Below are 18,343 nucleotides of genomic sequence, written 5' to 3' on the forward strand. Positions count from 1 at the left end.
TTATAATGTTAATGCCAGACATCATCTGGCTAATAAGAATTTGGTGAAATGTGAACATGCTAACCCGTCCAACCACCAATTTAACATATCAAACTGAAGCCGAAAGCTGTAATACTACAAACTCTCAAACCCTACATAACTGTTTATCATAGTTTTATTTATTTTTTAATACTGTTTTAATTAGGTTGTACCTACATGGGCATTGTAAAGCACCGTGTGTACTTTGTTCTCGAAAAACACTATATTAATGAACCTTACTTAGTTACTTAATCCAGCAGACTGGTGCGCTGTCTCAGCTGGGGCTATCAAAAAAGCCACAGATAAAGATAGCTGCATCCCAAGACGTCTCGATTCACCAATCAAAATATTCCAGAGCAAATTCTGATGATGGGAATTTAGAATTTGTTGACTAAAATTTAAAGAAATGTCTCGGGACTTGCTGGACCAGTGTACCGACTCACTGAGGGTTTAGAGGGTTTATAAGAGTGGAGATGTTATTTTTCAAAAATCTGCTTTTTGTGTCTTCTCTTTTTAAGAACCTGTCGCCCAAACCCCTCACTGACATCCTTAAAGTGTCACCTCTAAATTCCTGCCCCTCATATCTTGCGCTAAACCCTATCCTAACTTTGTCATCTTCAAATAAATCAAATCAAAGTTTTATCTGACCTCAAACTGCCAAAACAAATCCTAAATCTCATCTTAGCGCTCATTTATAATCCTTACCCAAGTGAAGCCTTTAAAAGAGTTTGAGAGGCTACATTGACCTCACTTTGATGATCTAAACTCAAGGTGCTTCTCAAAGATAGAACGGCCCACTTTGAGCACACACATATATAACTTTAGTTGCCACATACATTTCAGATGTCATTCAGGGGTGATTTATGTGGAGCTGGGATAAAGTAAGGAAATGTGGAAGAAAGAAAGAAGCAAGAAGGGAGTAAAACGGGATTAGGGAGTCCAGGAGGGAGGTACGTGAGAAGGCCAGTGAAATACAGACTGGCAGTCAGTCAGTCAGGGCCTGCAGCGACTGCTTCACTGGGTCCCACCAGAGTAACGACTGTGTAACTACAATCTGCTAATCCTGCAGGCTGGCAGAGGTCCAAGTAAAAACCAGCAGCACCAGTAATGCAGCCAGTTCTCACACCAGCTGGATCTGCCTGCCAGACTGCATGCTGCTCCTGCGTGACTGCATGACTGACTCTCACTAACCCGAGCTAACCGGCTGTTCAGAGCACCACACGTGGATGATGATAATGGAGGAACCTGTGTGCATGTTTGTGCTTTTGAGCGTGCAGGAGGACGAATGTGTGTTGAAGTGGAAGAAAAGCAATCACACAGAGGATGTGAAAATGTGGCAGAGCTTTCAGGAGGCACAATTAATCTCAGTGGCTGAATCAAATTTCAAAAAGTAGAGCAACAGTCATTCACACTATCAGGGAGCAGTAAAAGGTCTTTTAGAGGTGCAGATAATCATTTCCATTATGGAATAACGTGGTGATTATTTGAGCTAAATATTTGGTCTGTTAGCATGCTGCAGTAGTGTGGTCGGGATATTGTCTGGTGACGGGTTGTGATTAAAGTTTGAAATCAGCAGGTGTGGAGAAAGAAGTGTTTGCCAGACCTCCGCAGCTTGAAACTTTGTTAGTGATTATTTGCATAACACACCTGAATCTCAGTTCAAAAGGTCTCCACACACCATAAAATTGCCCTGTTCACAGACAGATCTGTGATATGAGTTTTAACACGTTTTTAACACAAAGTTTTTGCACGCTCGAATTTTAAAGTGACTACAAAAACATATCAATAGCTGCACTGGCGTTATTTTGAGGATTTGGTCATTTCAGAAGAAGCAACATCAATTTGTCAATTGTAGCGTCGGATTTATGGAGCCATGAGTGGAGTGCCAAGTTATCAGTTAAAGTTAGAAATGGGATTGAAAATGGCCTTCATTTATAGGACACTTGGTTAACAAACTGCTCCTATAAACTATACAGGTGCAATGCATCGATACTGATACCTGCTGATGGCTTTGAAGCAACATATAAATAAAATATTACAATTTAATTCACCAAACTTCTGTGTCTATGAGCATGGATTGCAGTGTCAGATAACTACAATAAAACAACAGTTTATTGCCAGTAAAAACAGCCATGCCTTTAATAATTCAAAATTTAAGCTGTAATATAATTCAAATGGGTATTTTATTAGAAGGAAATCAACCATTATAGTTTTCATGAAGGAAAGAATTGTATTTGTGCCAGGCTGTTTATTTATGCTCTAAAGTGGTACTTCAGTGTTGTCTTCTTTCAGCCCTGAAGTTTCCCGCTTCTATGACCCACTAGAAGCCAAAAAACTAACAGCTCAAAAAAACAAACCCTGTTACTTCAGTTTTCGTCATTAGATTAGAAGAATAACAATGCCATACAGATATCTGACATTTAAATGACTACTCACTGTTAATGTAAGTAATATACGGTCTGTTTGTGCAGTTATATTTGCAAGCGAATCGCAGATGAGTGCCTTTGAGTTACTTGATCACGTTGTTGTTTCTCTGACTCTCACATTGACTTGTGTGTAGAATAAACGGGGATCCCTGACAATGGCAGTCTGAGGAGCTTTGAACAAGATGCTGTCTAATCCGCTGTCTCCCCAGAGAGATTAGCCCCGTCACCAGGGTGGGGAATTAAACCACGGCTGGTGTTGGCGAGACCCTGAAAACAAAGCTGAAGTGAGACCCGAGGGGCTGTGGGGGTGCAGATGCACAGTTTTGATGCAGCTGATCAATAAATAAACTATGAATCTGTCAGTAATTGTTGTATTTAAAGAAAAAGGATTTCTGAGAAATATTGAGGTCAGGTTGTAGGGAAAGATCAGAAGAGGTGTAGTTTCCTTCAAGGGCAAACTGTGTCATCTTCAGTCATTTTGACATTTAACTTTTTCCAGTGTCTAAAAAGATCAGTTTGACAAATTAAATTTAGGGACAAATTTAAGAAATCTGTCTTTTTTTTCGAGGGAAACCCAGACAGTTGGTGCCACAGTTCGATCAAACAATCAGATCTTGTAAAGGCAGCAGGCCAAGGTTACTCAGCCTATAGAAAAAAAAACATTTTTTTTGGAGAACAGCAGCTCAGAGGTCAAAATGGACTGAGACTGTGGAGAGAGCGACGGGAGCAGATAAAGAAACATGTTGATAAAGGGAATCGAACAGCAGTTAGGAAATGAAACAAAACTATAAAGCTCTTTTGAGCAGCAACAGAGAAATGTGTCTCATCTGTGCCCTGCTTGAACTTCTCTGCACACAAACCTTATAAAATAAAATAAAGTTTCAAATCAAAAACTTTTCATTCAAATTTGTCACAGAAAGCAGCAGACACAGACATCTCTCCGTAACCGTTGCCGCCTGCAGTTTGGTTATGCTCATTTTTGCGCCACCGTTTCTAAGCGGGCGCTCCCTTCCTGTCGCCGAGCCAGCGACTGAGTCAAGGTCCGTTCCTGCTCTGGGCAAAACAGGTTCTCCCTCACACTTTCCATCCGTCTGGCCATGAATGATTCACACTGTCCTTCTGGTCTGTTTAGGATGGCAACAGAGCGTCTGCAGGGAAGAATCTGCTGTATGCCAAGTGAAAATGAGAGTGAGTGAGTGTGTGCTGAAAGAGGAGTAGCCAACGCTGATTCTGCTCATTGAGCTATTGCACATCTTTGGTGGGCAGGACAAAAAAATCAGTTTCGTTCAATTCAAATGACATGTTCATCCCACCAGTGAACATCCCACGTGCACCTTTCAATCTCTGCTACGTGATTCGACATGAATATGCGATTGGTTAGGTTAATGCAATGGTTTGCAAGCTTTGGTGCTTCAAACCACTAAAGGTTGGATTTTGATCAGCAGTGGATGAGTGGAACTAACAGACCATCTCACTCAAGCTTGCAATCCGAGTAAGACAAAAACAGTTTTCCCAAAAAATGAATAAGAGGAAGCAATATGCTAAAAACTCTTGATACAGTCGACTGCAGCGAGTGACTGTGCTGCTGCTTAGCTCGACCCCAGGGCAGTATTTTTCATCAGTGACCTGCAGTGGTTTATATCAGACAATTGGCACTATATAATGCATATATACAATATGTGCCTTTCTGAAGACTAAGGAGTATTAAAATTGTTGTGACAACATGTCACATTCACAGTTGTGGTCAAAAGGTCAAAAATCTGGAGCATGACTACCGTGGTAATTTTGGGCTTTAATTGTCTTTTAAACATCTTCAATTACTTTAAAATTAAAGATGTTTAGCACTTCAGCACTTTGGGCGACACTTGATGTCTTTTAAATGTGTTAAATAAATAAAGATGACTTGACTTGAAAATAAGATACGGGTGCACAACTTTGAATTTATTTTGGATTTTCTCTAATCCCCACACGGTTAAAAGTATACATACAGGCTCAAATATACACATACGTACTCCTCCGCTGACACAATAGTCCTGGAACATATTCGAAATATGTAATAATCTATTTAAGGAGAGACTTTAAGATGCTCGAGTTGGTTTAAAAAAAAAACATGGAGACATTTCACCTCTCATCCGAGAAATCGCTTTCTTTCCAAGCTCCTTAGACTACCATGACCTGGATGACAAGAACCTACACAGAGATGTGTGATTATGACTGTGACATCAGAAATATTAATATCAAGTTATGCTTCCTAGAAAGGAAGCCACCTGTAGCCCAACTGATCATCAAACCTTTAAATAACCCTGCCGGGGCAGCAGTCTGCTCCTGGAAAAGGCTCTGCATTTATAGAGGGGGATTTCTTCCTCCCTTTCTCTCTCTCGCTTCTCCTCCCCCCTCTCCCTTTCCCCCTCTCTGTGATAATGTATCTTGTCCCAGTCTGATAGAGCTGTAGCTGATGTAAGAAAGTGACTTGATAAAAAATGAATGATTTTATTAGTCAGTAAGACTAAGCTGGTGTGTAGAAGGCCCTGTTTGATCCAGGCTTTGCGTGCGATGCCTACTGTTGTATTAGCTACAGGACAGATTTCCCCACTGGACGGGCAGATGCTTTCCCCTCCGAGCGTCGTGGATGCACCATGTGTCACTGAATCTGAGCCGGGATAAGACGTCTGTCACACTGAGCTATGAATGGGATCTAAAGCACCCTGGTGCATCATACATTACCAGACATGACAGACATTAAACCGCCTTTATCTGAATTCTCAAGTTTTCTGAGTTGAATTAAAAGCAGAATCGTCTCAAGGGGCATTTTAGTTGATTCATATAAATCAAATATATTGTCTGTTCAATCTGCCGCTCCATTCAACCGCAGAAAGAGCGACATGCTAGCCAGATGTTAGCCTTGGATGCAGGCTATTACCAGGACAGTCTCTGACAGTAATTATGTCATGCTGTGCAATGTGATCTAAAGTAAACACTTCCTTATTAGATCTAGCTTTGACCTGATGATGCCAATGTTATATAACACATGCAGATAGATTAATGCGCTTCTTTTTTCCAGAGTCTTCTTCACATTAGGGAGTTGGCATACACATTAGCAAACGCCATCATCGTGATTGTCTATATAAACACTGGCATCGTGATTTATGGAAATATCAATAGAGCTGCAGAGATCCTCCCTAATAGCCTTCTTATGTCTTTATCACTCTGCTTTAATGTTGGCATGTTTTAAAAATTTCCTTCCTTTTGTGCAGCAGTGAAGAAGTTTGTTTCTGATGAGGCGTTTCTTCTGTTTTGCTCTTTTACAGACTGCACTGAGGCGACGAGGTAGCAGGGAAACATTTAAAGACAAGAAATCCACAAGTCAGGTAAATAACAAAAAGATGTCAGTGTTACTCACGCTGCAGAAAGAGAATAACGCGCTTTTTTCAACCCTTTACAGGCGTGGATTAGCAGATTTAAAGAGAAAAGCAGCTTTGATAAAATTAAAGAAAAAAACACATCCTGAAGGCAGAAACAAAGAAATCAAAACAAGAGGAAAGAAAATAGAAAAATAAGTGTGAAGTCAAAAGTTTAAAATGAGAAACCGTAAGTGAAGATAACAGGAAAACAACCAGGCTGCAACATTTAAGCTGAGCCTTCGGCAGAACATTTACTGTAGCCCGCTTACTGCTTTTATCCAGTTCAATAAATGTACCGTTGCCTTCTGGGCTAAATTATGTATCGCAGTGATTTCCAACCTTTTTTTTCAGTCTATGTTTGGTCATTTTGGTACATTTTGTAGTCATATGTCTATTTGAAGGCAGAACTGGATGTTCATTGAAATTAGTTAAACACTTGACTCTTTATCCCCCTGTTTCTCATTCTTTTTAGCTAATTTAAGTTGTTTCTTAAATTATGCATCAGTAATAAAACATTTTCTGTTGCACTGCCATATTTATCAATCATTTATGCAATCTCTATAATTTAATTATCAAATCTATTATTTTCTCACTTTTAGTTTTAACAATTGGTGATTAGACCTCTGTTTTTTTTCTGTCTCCGTGGCTCACTGTGCACATTTTCTTCTTTTCAATAAATTTAGATTTATCATTAGTTTTTAAACTGGTTAATCTATCCATGCACTCCTTGCTGCTATACTGTATTTGCCACTTACTATGAACAAACGGATTTGGTGCTACAAAGCCACAGTCTGGAGGCATCAGTATTGACTTTTTAAGATAAGATAAACCTTTATTAGTCCCACACATGGGACATTTTTTGGTTACGTCAGAAAGTACAAGTTTAAGAGCAGTAAAAGTTACGAAAACCGCAATAGGATAGAATAAGATAAAATAGAATAACATACTATACAACAAGAATAAAAAACTATATACAAAATAGAATAAAATGCTCTGTTATAGTAGGAAAAAATTGCTGTTGGACTGGATCGGCACTTTTATTGGATGTTTTTAGACAATAACAAAAGTATGAGACGACAGCAGCTTTACTCTCATTTTTATTTCATTAGGAGGACAGTGCGGACCTCAGGTGCCAGCTGCAGTTTGCCAAAGAGGAGTCCAGCCTCATGAGGAAAAAGATGGCCAAGCTCGGCCGTGAAAAGGATGAACTTGAGCAGGAGCTGCAGAAGTACAAATCAGTTTACGGGGACGTGGACAGTCCCCTTCCCCTCGCGGAGTGCTCTGGCGGTGGCCCTCACACCACTCGAGAAGCCGAGCTACGATTGCGTCTCAAGCTGGTGGAGGAGGAGGCTAACATTCTGGGCAGAAAGATTGTGGAGCTGGAGGTGGAGAACCGCAGCTTAAGAGCGGAGAATGAAGACATTCGCTGTCAGTATGAAAGAGACTGCTTTGGGCGCGAGCCTTTCTCCAGCATGCCCTCGTCTCCGTATGGCGGCGATGCGCTGGAGTCGGCCACTGAGCTTCGTCGCCATCTCCAGTTTGTCGAGGAGGAGGCTGAGCTGTTGCGCCGCTCCATCTCAGAGATTGAGGACCACAATAGGCAGCTTACGTCTGAACTCAATCGCTTCAAATTTGGACCAAGCAGCACCTCTGGGGCCGTTGGTGAAGAAGGCAGTGAGGGGGTACTGTTTAAACCCGGGAACGGGGGCACGGGTAATGGCTCCAGTAGTGGGATGTTGATGGAGGAGCTTAAATCAGCCAGGATGCAGATCAACGAGCTGAGCGGAAAGGTGATGAAGCTGCAATATGAGAACCGTGTCCTCATGTCTAATGTCCAGCGCTGTGACCTGGCTGCACACTTGGGCCTGCGAACCGGCAGCCCTCGAGACAGCGATGCGGAGAGTGATGCGGGCCGGCGAGAAGCTGCAGAGGATGAGGAAGCAGGGCGACTTCTCCTCCTCCAACCGAAGAGAGAAGGACCTATTGGAGGTGAGAGTGACTCTGAAGATCTGTTTGAGAAAACAGCGACCACCTCGGGGTTTGGAAGCATCAAACCATCAGATGGCAGCGAGCTCAGTGCCACTGAACTGGCCAATCGTAGAAGGGAAGAGCGGGAGTCATTCGCTAATGTGAAGCGAGAGGCAGATAGGCTCGGGAAGACAGTGGACCGTTTGATCACGGACACTGACAGCCTGATCTTTGAGGGCAGGCTCCTGGTGACGACAGGAGAGAGCCTCGAAGGCGGGGCAGCCTCTGGATCCAAACCAGACACTCAAGTCCTGGACACCATTAACACCCGCATGAAGGCTTTCCGCACCGAGCTGCACATCTTTATGGAGAAGCTGGACCACATAGGGGAGGGGCTGAGAGAAAGGACAGATGATCTGTCACCCATGCCAAACCTCACAGAGTCCAGCAGCTTCCTGTCCACCGTCACCTCCATGTCTCGTGACTCTCCCATTGGCACGTTTGGCAGAGACCTGGTGACCGACTTCCAGGTAAGTTCAATGGATAGCCTTCTTCTGACCTTTTCAATACCTTTCTGTACTGTAAGGTGACATGTTTTGGTACACAGAGATGTTCTTTTTCACTTTTGTTTTTCCAAAAAGAAAAACGTCTCGTGTTCTATAAAAATTGTGAATAAGAACATCAATTAGCATTAAAGCTCCTGATTATTCCAGACAATATTAAGCTTATGAGAAGCAAATATCAAGGCTTCATTAACTTGAAAAGCAGTAGGAAACATTAAATTGTCCAAAAAATGACTTTAACTAGCAGGCCAAATTAAGATGGATACGAGTATACCCAGTGGTATATTGTAAATGTGAGAATTCATTTAGGTTTGAGTTAAATGTCCCTAAGTGTGCAGTCATTAGTACACATTTATGGCCAAAATAAACTAAATGAGAGTCCAAGTCAGCAGAAAAAACATCTCTAATTAAAGGTGCAGCTCTAATTGGCGGCTCATCTTTAGCAGGACACACACTGCACAGCCGTGCCCGTCAAAAGGAATCTTATTAAAGAAAAACGGCGTGAAGGATGGGTTCGGACTTTTTCATTGTCTATCTTCATATAATGCTCGTATGTTGAGTTATGAGAGTGAAGGCTCAATATAATCTTTCAACTCCAATGTAAGAAATGAGGGGTAAAATGTAGGAAAAGTTCCTGTTCTGTGTAAAAATCTGCTTATGAAACTGCGCATGAAAACTTAGGGGAGTTCTGCTGCCGCTGTGGCTGCTTCATATTCTCGGCTCGAGGCTAAATGAGCTGCCACCAGCGTGCCACACAGGACGGGTCGTAGAGAAGACACTTTTACATTCACTATCTTGGGTGCATAAGTATGTTCATACTGACAAGTGAGACTGCATGAAGTATGTGGCTAGTATCATGACCGGCATAAAGCTTTGTGTTGGTCGCCACAGTTGCGTATTTGGAAAAAGAGAGAATCTTCAAATATTTATCAGACAAACCGAGGAGGACAGGTGGGGTTTCAGAAAGGAGATGACAGTGCCAGCTAGTCATTGATTAGTATTTGTGTGTTAAATTGTTTTCTTCACCATAAAAGAATTTAATATTAATTCTTATGTGAAGCTTGACAAGTTGCAAACATTCACAAGACATGATGCTAGATGACAGTTGTGGTCAGAGTTCTCGCTTGTCATTTCCAGTAAGTGCAGAACTTTGTTAAAACCTGTCAACATTCATGCAGTGCATCACGTGTCTGCCTAGTAAACTATGTACAGTGTATATATAGTTTATATACTAACTGTGGGGACTATAGTGTCCAATTTGGGGAAACAGTGTCTCTCTCTAATTGTATTAAAGTACTATTTGAGGACTTTTAACTGGTTGAAAAAAATGTCTTACGAAGACCCAGTACAGACTAAATTTGATAACGTTGATTCCTGAAGCTTTTTGCATAGAGTGAGTAATGGATGTTATATTTTTGTAGTGTGGTTTGGGTTAGTGTAGGTATATAATGGTAGTAAAGGAGAGGTAGGGAAAGCAAAAGCCTTCATCTGCTATCTTTGGGTATTTATCTTGTTGATTTTCAGTATCATTGAATCCTCCGGCCTGTTTACATTTAGTTTTGAAATATGTCTTGGAAGGTCAGATCATAAGTGGGCAGTGGTTAGTACTAGTGTAGATGTAGATGAGACGCTTTGTGATATGATAGCTTTTGTGTTTTGGTTAGGCCACAAATCTATTGGAGTATTAATTCTAATGTGTCCTTCAACATTTTTCCAAGGCAGAAATTAGGTTCCCCGCTAATTTCAAAGGTTGGAACAGTTCATTTAGCATTTTATTTTCTATGCTAGGACTTGCAACACAAATTGGGCACCTGATTGGTGTACAGGGACCTTTAACCTCTAGTGCCAGTATTCACAAAGTGTAGGCCAATGACAGCCTTTGCTTGGTGCATCAAGATAGGAAATAATGAGCTTCGTGTCACACTACACCAATTCAAAACAAGATTAAGAGAATTTCAACTGTTCTGTTTTATATGTCATAACTCTCTAATCCTTGGTACCTGAATACAGTTGATGTAAATAAATGCCATCGGTAATGAATAAAAAAATATAAAACTGTAAAAGAATCATAAACCACCACTCTGGAAGGATTTGTTACAAGTAGAGTGAGGGGAGTTTTCGCAAATGTTAGGCAAATATGTAAACCACTACACTGCAGCTCTTGGCTCCCTAAACTGGACCTCCGTCCTTGACAACCTGGACAACCTGTTTATGACTTGGACAGTAATAAAACACCTGAGAGGCACATGATAAACAAATGCCCAAGATGGATTTTAAAACAAAGTGCAAACAGGCTCTCTGATTCTTTAGATTAAACACGAGATATCAAAAGTTACCTAAGAGACAATGAGCTTGTTGCAGACAGACGTTTGGCAGTTAAAAGCTTTGAAGCATCTCAACTGGTCAACCACCAATAAGGAAACTGAGCTAAGGGTTAGATAAACTGGAAAAGATCCGAACCGTAAGCTTTGAAGGAAGATTGAGATTGAGGGCCGTAATAAACCTCCAGGGCTTTAATAACACACAGCGTCAGGCCCCACACTCACCCCAGCTCGACCACATTGGCACCACCGCCACCCCTCCCCAGACCCACTGCCACCACCATTGCTTCCTGCTGCTGCTGTTGCTGCTGCTTTCACATCTGCATCTTCATGTGCATCCTCATAGCCAGAAGCTCTGCCTGCCTGCCTGCCTCCCTCTCCATGCACTCACTGTCTGCAGCTGCCCTGCTTCCAGTCAGCCAAGGCCAAAGGAGAGTGGCTGGCTTAAGAGGGTGCTTGAAAGATTGCTTGGTGTGAATGGAGTAAGTACTAAAGGAGTTTAGCAGCTTCTTCCACTTGGCTCGACTTTCTTGACACTACAAATTGCCGCATGAAGTTCAGTTGGTATTTTTCTCTTTATAGCTCCGCTGCACGATACTATCATTACTGTGACTCATTATGACACAAAAATGGTGTAGCTGTTATGTGTGCACAACATATCATCACGCATACACAGACACACGTGGGATTGGATACTCCATGGTGTTGTCAAGGAGACAAACCATAAAAATGTGTGCACTCACTAAAATAACCTGTGCTAGACCAAAAAAAGAGTGAAACGTTGTTGCATGGCAGTGTGAGTTGCCTGTGGAAGAACCTCGCTGGCTGGCATCCTGCTTTCTGTCCTTGTTTTATCGCGTCCTTGTTTTATAGTTTAAATCAACATGTCAACATACAGTGTACTCTACCAAAGCAGGTTCATTAGTCCTGTGCTGCATGATCAGGCCGACATCTTGGATGTCATTTCTAATTAGCCAGACTGTCGTATGGAATAAAACAAACAGCTCTTTAAACATCTCTCCCTTGAAGAACCCAGTGTGCTTTGTAGAGATAATAGAGTGAAGCTGCCTCCATACTCATTCTGTCCAAGGACTTGTTTCTGCTTTGCTCCTCTGCCTGTAGGATTCACTTGTTAGTCTGGGTGAAGCTGGGTGGGTTAGTTAAAGCTAACCGCTGAACTAACAACCTTGACTTGTTCCAAAAGAAAAAGAAAAAAGCCTTCAAGCACTGAGAGCTGCTGAAGGTGGATTAAGCTTCAGAATGTAATTAATGTAGTTAATGTGTGTGTAATAAGTTTAAATATGAAGCTCTTTATAAAAGTGCATTCAGAAAGGAGTAAAAATAGGCATTTTCATATAATTATTTTGTCATTTTCTTGTAATTCTACCTGAAAATTATCATTAAAACGTCTCTTTATGACTAAGTATGTTGTGTCAATAAGAAGCATATTTAATGAACTATACAATTTAAGATGTGTTCTCAATTAAAACATTCATATGTATAGATTCACCCTTAAAAACACTGATTTTTTTCCTACATTATAACTAACCATCTCGGTATTTTCTCATTCTCAGATTTCTCTCAGTTATAATTATGACAATTTATCTATTTGAAAATATTTTTATTAACGTGAGTTCCAAATTACAAAAATGGCTCGGCAGTACTGAAATTTTGTAATAACATTGTGATAATGAAACCTCAATTATATTGAGAGCAAAATCCTTAAAATGAAAAATGCAGGTTTTGTGATTATGGGATTTTTATGATATTAAAATGTTATAATCAAAACTAATGACAAAAACCTCATATACTTATTTATGAGGCTCTGAATAAGTTGTTCTTAACTTAGACGATAGTTTCTGAATGATTCTCAAACACTCATGGAAAATATTGTCAACATTGCAAGATATAGAAAGAAAAACTATAAGAAATTAGAGCACATCCTGCATTAGGATTGCAACAACTGTAACTCCAATTATATCTCACACTGCAGCCATGTAAAATATTAAATGTTAAATATTCTCTAAACTTATTTGATATATAGAATAAAATGCATTAAAAGAGAGAGAGACTCTGTGACAGAGGCGTAAAGAGGGAAAAGGACCATGGGCCCCCTGGTGCCCCTTATTCAGTAATCATAAGATGGATCCCATCTATCTTTTGACCCCAGCTACCTATTTATTAAACTTTTGGGAACAACAATTTACAATGTTGCTGCATTTTTCCATTGACAAAACCCAAACAGACAAACACACATGACAAAATTCCCAAAGCTGCATTCGGGGGATTTCCAGCTAAAGTTTCGTTGGCAACGCTAAATTTTCGAAAGACGACACGGACTCACAAGGTGGAAACAATAAAAGTCGCTCTGTTGTAGCATATAAACTTACCATTGTTTTTTTTTCTTTGATAAATACCTTACCTCTTTGGTATGATGACTTACCTGCTTGCTAGTAGCAATATTACACTCGAAGAAACGTGTGAGCACTGCTACAAATGAGGCAACTAGCATGTTGCTACAAAAGCTTGACCGAAGCCTCCAATGACTTCAGTGTATTTTCAATGCTGTACTGTCTGAAAACAATGTGCATCATACAGGCTCAAGATGCAACTTCCCTTTAGTTTACTGCTTCTACGACACACACGGCTGTGCACGGGCATGTGTTGAAAACCTTTAGCGTGCTAGCTCTGCAGTTTGCCGCGGTATCTCTCAGCTGTTGGTTTGGACTCATGTATCCCTCATTGCATGCGCTTCATAACAAGTGTTTTGCATTCTTTTCCTCCCCGATTCCCTCTCTTTGTTCCTCTTTGTGTTCCCGCCAGATGTTTCAGCCCATGATTTTGTTCATCCTCATTCTCGTTCTCTTCTCATCTCTCTCATACGCCGTCATCTTTAAGTTGGTCTTCCTCTTTGCGCTCTTCTTCGTACTGTAGTCCGTTTGTGTAGTCTGTTAGTTGATTATTACCCCCACCCACCCCTCGGCTTATCTTCTTTACCCATTTTCTGTTTTTGTTTTTCTCTGCCCGCTTTCTCGTCCCCCTCACACTGTTTGGTGTCTTCTGTCTTTGTTGTCCACAACCCACCTCACACATCTTTCCCTCTCCAATACCACCATCACCACCACCACCTGCACCCCTGTATCCCGCACCTGTCACCCATCCCCCTAATCCCTTACACCCACCATCCACACTACCCCCCACCCCCTTTCCCCTCCCTTCCCTCTCCTTCCCTCTCCCCACCCCACGACACTCACAGTCCGGTCAGAGGGATGAGCTGGAGTGGCGTCTAGGACAGGAGCGAGGCGTGGAGCCCCAGAGCCAGAGCCAGGGTGGGGGCCAGGCCCAGAGCAGGGGAGCCACTGGACTCACTAGGTACCACAGGCCCCTGGCTTTAAAAGTAGAGGTCAGTGCCTCCTCCATCTCCCTTCTGCTAAGTCTGAACCATAAATCTGGACAGTTTTTCTTTTTTTTTCTTTTTTTGACCTGAACACTGTTTTTATATTACTCCATCGCCAACTGATTCAAATGATCTGCAGGGTGAATAACTGTCAAGTGCAGCTCTGCAGGATGAATGTAAACTCCAAACAGCAACTCCAAAACTAACTCAAACATTTAGATCTCAACATATTGATATGTGCAAAGCTTTGAGGCATCCTATTTACATACTTTATTTCCTCTCCTGAGAGTTGCAGCTCCAGATTTTTCTAGCGCTAACCTGACACTAGTATTTAAGATACCTTTGAAATGGAAGTGATCTGTGCATGCCAGCTGATGATATCTGTTCTGTTACACTTGTGACATTGTTTGGTGATAGTCAGGGGTTTCCAGTTTGGAGTTGATTTTTGGAGTTGACTCAAGTTGAACACTTAGGTACAGGTACAGGTCAAATGTAAAGTTCGATTTCACAGATTACTTATAAATTAAAGAAAAAAAGCACAAGTTATGTTGATCCCTAACAAAGGCATCTTACATTACATCCAAATACACTCCAAATTTGGCTGATTGTAAATGACAGTGGGTTAAATTTGAACTGTCCAGAAGGCCTCTAAGTCCAGCATGTCTAGTGACACTCCAGCCACGGTCACTTCTTGATGAACACGATGTCACTTCATCCACTCGCTCTACTTCCACACTAAAATCCACTCCCACGGCTACTGATGTTCGATTTATTTTATTTCTCCTTTGGTTTCACATTTTCTTCTTTCTTTGAAAATTTGTATCACCCCTGGAAGTAGGTTTGATTACCGATAAAAGTTCAAAGGAGCTTGAAAACATTTTGCTCATTCATTGCAGCAGATTTGCTGATCCTGTATGCATCTGCGGGTGGGCGGGCAGTTTGTTGCTCTTTTAAACAGCAGCCGTGTACAACTGCAGTACATTAGGATGACTTGTTAGGCCTGTGTGTGTATTTAGTGTATTATAACTGAATCTGCAGGCAGTGCACTCTGCAACGATGCCCTCTGGCTCTGGTTCATCACTGCCAGTATTGCTTTCGTGATTCAGCATATTTAATGTATGTAAAAGTGCAGCTGACACAGGGGAACCTCAATACCCACACCACTCCCCTCACACACACAGAAGATCAAAGACCTGAGCGCTACCAGCACACATCATCTCAGATCTGGTAGCTCGTTCGGTGACTCGGCTGATTAATAAACTGGCTGTGTAATCGCAGGACACCGTGATTCATAATCGCTGCCTCATGTTTGTGCTCATAGAGAAATTGCCGGTTGTTATGTAATGCAGAGCACTGGCAGCAGCGACAGCGATGTGACACACAACTATTACAGTTACAGTTATAGCACATTCGTGTGGATTTCTTTTTATCCCCGCGCTCTCTGCTGCAGTATAATCTGCGAGGTGCAGTGCATGAATGGGGAAAGCAGCTTGGATATGGCAGGATTAGCAGTGCACTGTTGGCCTGTGTGATTTGCATTTGACATTGGGCTGACAGGGAGGCGATCCAGGGTCAGTACACGCTGAACAGCTCAACTCGCTGTTGGAGGGTACAGTATAGTCCCAGCAAAGGATAGAGAAGAGAAATCGCATTATAAATTGCTGCAATTTCCAAATTGTCAGTCTGCAGTTTGGGGTATTTTTAGAGGGAAAGATGCGGATGTCTTATGAGAGAGCTGAAGACAAATCATCACATTCAAAACCATAAACATGGACATATCATTTCCCTAAGAGCATTTTTATCTCACTTGTAGTTAAACAAATTTTGCCAATTCCTTTTGCAGTTGGCATGTAATATTTTAGCTTTAATTTTTTTAGCACCACAGTTTTTTTTCCAGCATTTTAATTATTTTAATGCACTTTATCACTTGGTAATTTTTGCAAGTTAGTTAATATTTAATTGGATATTAACTCATTTTCATATTTAAAGTTTAATCAGTTGAACTGCAAATTCTCCATTTATTAGTGCATTAACAATTTTCGCATGTTTAGAAAGATTTATTTTGGAGATAGAAATCATTCTACACCTGCCCGATTAGACATGAAGCAACTCTTTGGTAATTCACAAAAAAATGAAAAAGTCCAGTGCTTGAAATTTGATCATAAAGCTTTGATGCTGCTAAATAAAGAAACAGTCCAGCCTGAAATGAGCAGCATTAAATCCTAATCATTTCTCGAGATGCTGCTGAAGAAGCTTTAATGGGTTTTTTTGCTTGCACAAAACTCGGATCTCATTTGAGGGGTTTTTTCCCCTCATCTTCCTTGGTGAGTTTTTATTTTGCAGTGGATTGAAAATTATAAATATGATCAAGTAGAATAATCTCGCCCACAAATCCCTGTTTGACTTTCAATTATAGCTTCAAGACCGATCGTGAGATATCGGTATGTGTGTAAATTTATCCAGGGATATGGTTAAATAATTGTTTGCTGTGCTGTTGTGGGTTCAGCTCCGGGACACGCCTGCTTCTGACATCCAGTTTCGTCTGGATCACGAGCGAAGGATGAGGGCGGCAACGGAGGAACGGGAGGCCGTCGCTTCTCTGCCTCAGGTACGGTTATTCAGTCTGAACACCTTCAGAGAATGAGCGCAGGAGCAGCGGCATCACTCTTTGCTGGGTTTTCTATCTTTGCTGGTTGAGCAGAATTTTAAGTGCACGACACCATCTGATGGGAAAGAAAGTTTCAGTATTTTTATTGAATGAATATTTTTAGACCAACACTGATGTGATACAGTCTTCAGTGTGCGTTATCAATGAAACTGCTCTTCATTTGATTCAAGTTTGAGTTTAATTCTACTTAGCTTTGCAACAAAATTTGTTTTTGTTCATAATTTTGTCTTTTTTTTTCCTTATGTTTTGTATTCTTGGTACTTTATGATTTATCCCAAAGTGTCTCTTGGGTAATTTGATTCCAAATCATCAAATTTCTGACCATTTTCTGCTCAACTGTCACCAATTTACATATAAACTTTATGGTCCAGAGTTTATATATACTGATTGGTGTGAAATTTTAGCTTTATATATCAGATATTTTTAAGATATAGTTTTTGAAAAATGAGCCATTGACCCACTTCCAACACACACACATCTCAAAAACTATTGAACATAAAAACCTGAAGTTTTCACTGGCCTCTTTATTACCATCAAAATGAATCAGGATCCATAATCTGGCACATAATACATTTTCTTTTAAAAACAAGTTTGTGGATTGGCTGGATAAAATGTGAAAATTTATTCAGATTTTTCAGTGCTGTAAAGCATTTTTGCAAAGTCTCATATTTGACGACACACTAAAGAAAAACTTCACACTGGAAAAGACGACTAGTGACAGTTTCTCAGGTGTATTTTACAATACCATAAAATAAAACATACGTTTTAGCATGCTGGAGTACAAAAACAAAGATATTAGTGGAAGGTCGAATCCAAATAAACAAAGATTTTATATGTATGTATGTATTTGATCTGTTTTGTTTATTTCACTATATGAATGGAGGGTTTTTTTGCAGCAGGATGATGAGCGTTTACGTCTGGAGGCCCAGCGTGAGGGTCTGGAGCTGCAGGGCCTTCAGACTCACGAGGTGCCCTGGGCTCAGGAGAGAGCCATGCTGCAACAAGAGGTCCGCCTCTATAGACGTAACATCATCATCATCTACATGAAGCTCAGGTGGATCCTTATGCACTGGAGGCTCGGACGCAAGGAAGACTCTGGAGACGACTCGGTGCACCCAGAGGTGAGTCCGACAGGGGTTTTGTGGACTTACTTTTTACTTCAGCTTTTATCGATGAAATGATTCTCTTCATTTTTTTAGCGCTTTGACTCTTCATTGCACCAGAAACCAGACACAAGTGATGATGAAGCAAAGAAATAATTGTTAATAAAATAATAATTAGGGAATGAAAGGGAAAGGATCAAAGAGTTGAAGCAGAAAATTATTTTTTTTCTTCTTTTTTTTAACTTTTGCCCCGCAGCCAGCTGAGTCTGATGAATTTTTCAATATTTTTCGCTTCACTCTCTTGTGGGGGACTTTGCACAGAATCCAGAAACAGTTGTTGGTTTTACCTTTTGCATCATCCATGAAGATGATCTGGTGCACAGAAGTCAGCATTTTGGATTCATTCCATTACTCTCATCATCCAGTGAGAATTAAAGGTAACCGTGGATATACTGAATAATAAATAAAGTTCCAGGAA

The 18,343-nt window shown here is 40.9% G+C and overlaps 1 protein-coding gene across 6 annotated transcripts in view; it reads left to right on the forward strand.

Moving 5' to 3' along the window:
- Positions 1-18,343, forward strand: part of mtcl1 (microtubule crosslinking factor 1) — a 78,713-nt gene that overhangs the window by 31,392 nt on the left and 28,978 nt on the right. For 5 of the 6 annotated variants that reach the window (XR_015716755.1, XM_087831382.1, XM_087831383.1 and 2 more), the window contains exons 4-8: positions 5,753-5,812; positions 6,955-8,343; positions 13,954-14,100; positions 16,601-16,702; positions 17,659-17,883. Coding sequence is in view for 5 of the 6 variants with exons in the window: in XM_087831382.1 (XP_087687508.1) it covers positions 5,753-5,812; positions 6,955-8,343; positions 13,954-14,100; positions 16,601-16,702; positions 17,659-17,883 (1,923 nt within the window). In the remaining variant the exon portion in view is untranslated. The remainder of the gene's footprint in view (positions 1-5,752; positions 5,813-6,954; positions 8,344-13,953; positions 14,101-16,600; positions 16,703-17,658; positions 17,884-18,343) is intronic. The other variant, XM_006792294.3, reaches the window with a different exon arrangement.

This window comes from Neolamprologus brichardi, chromosome 18 (assembly GCF_056152115.1).
Source record: "Neolamprologus brichardi isolate AB-2024 chromosome 18, ASM5615211v1, whole genome shotgun sequence".
NCBI lineage: Eukaryota > Metazoa > Chordata > Actinopteri > Cichliformes > Cichlidae > Neolamprologus > Neolamprologus brichardi.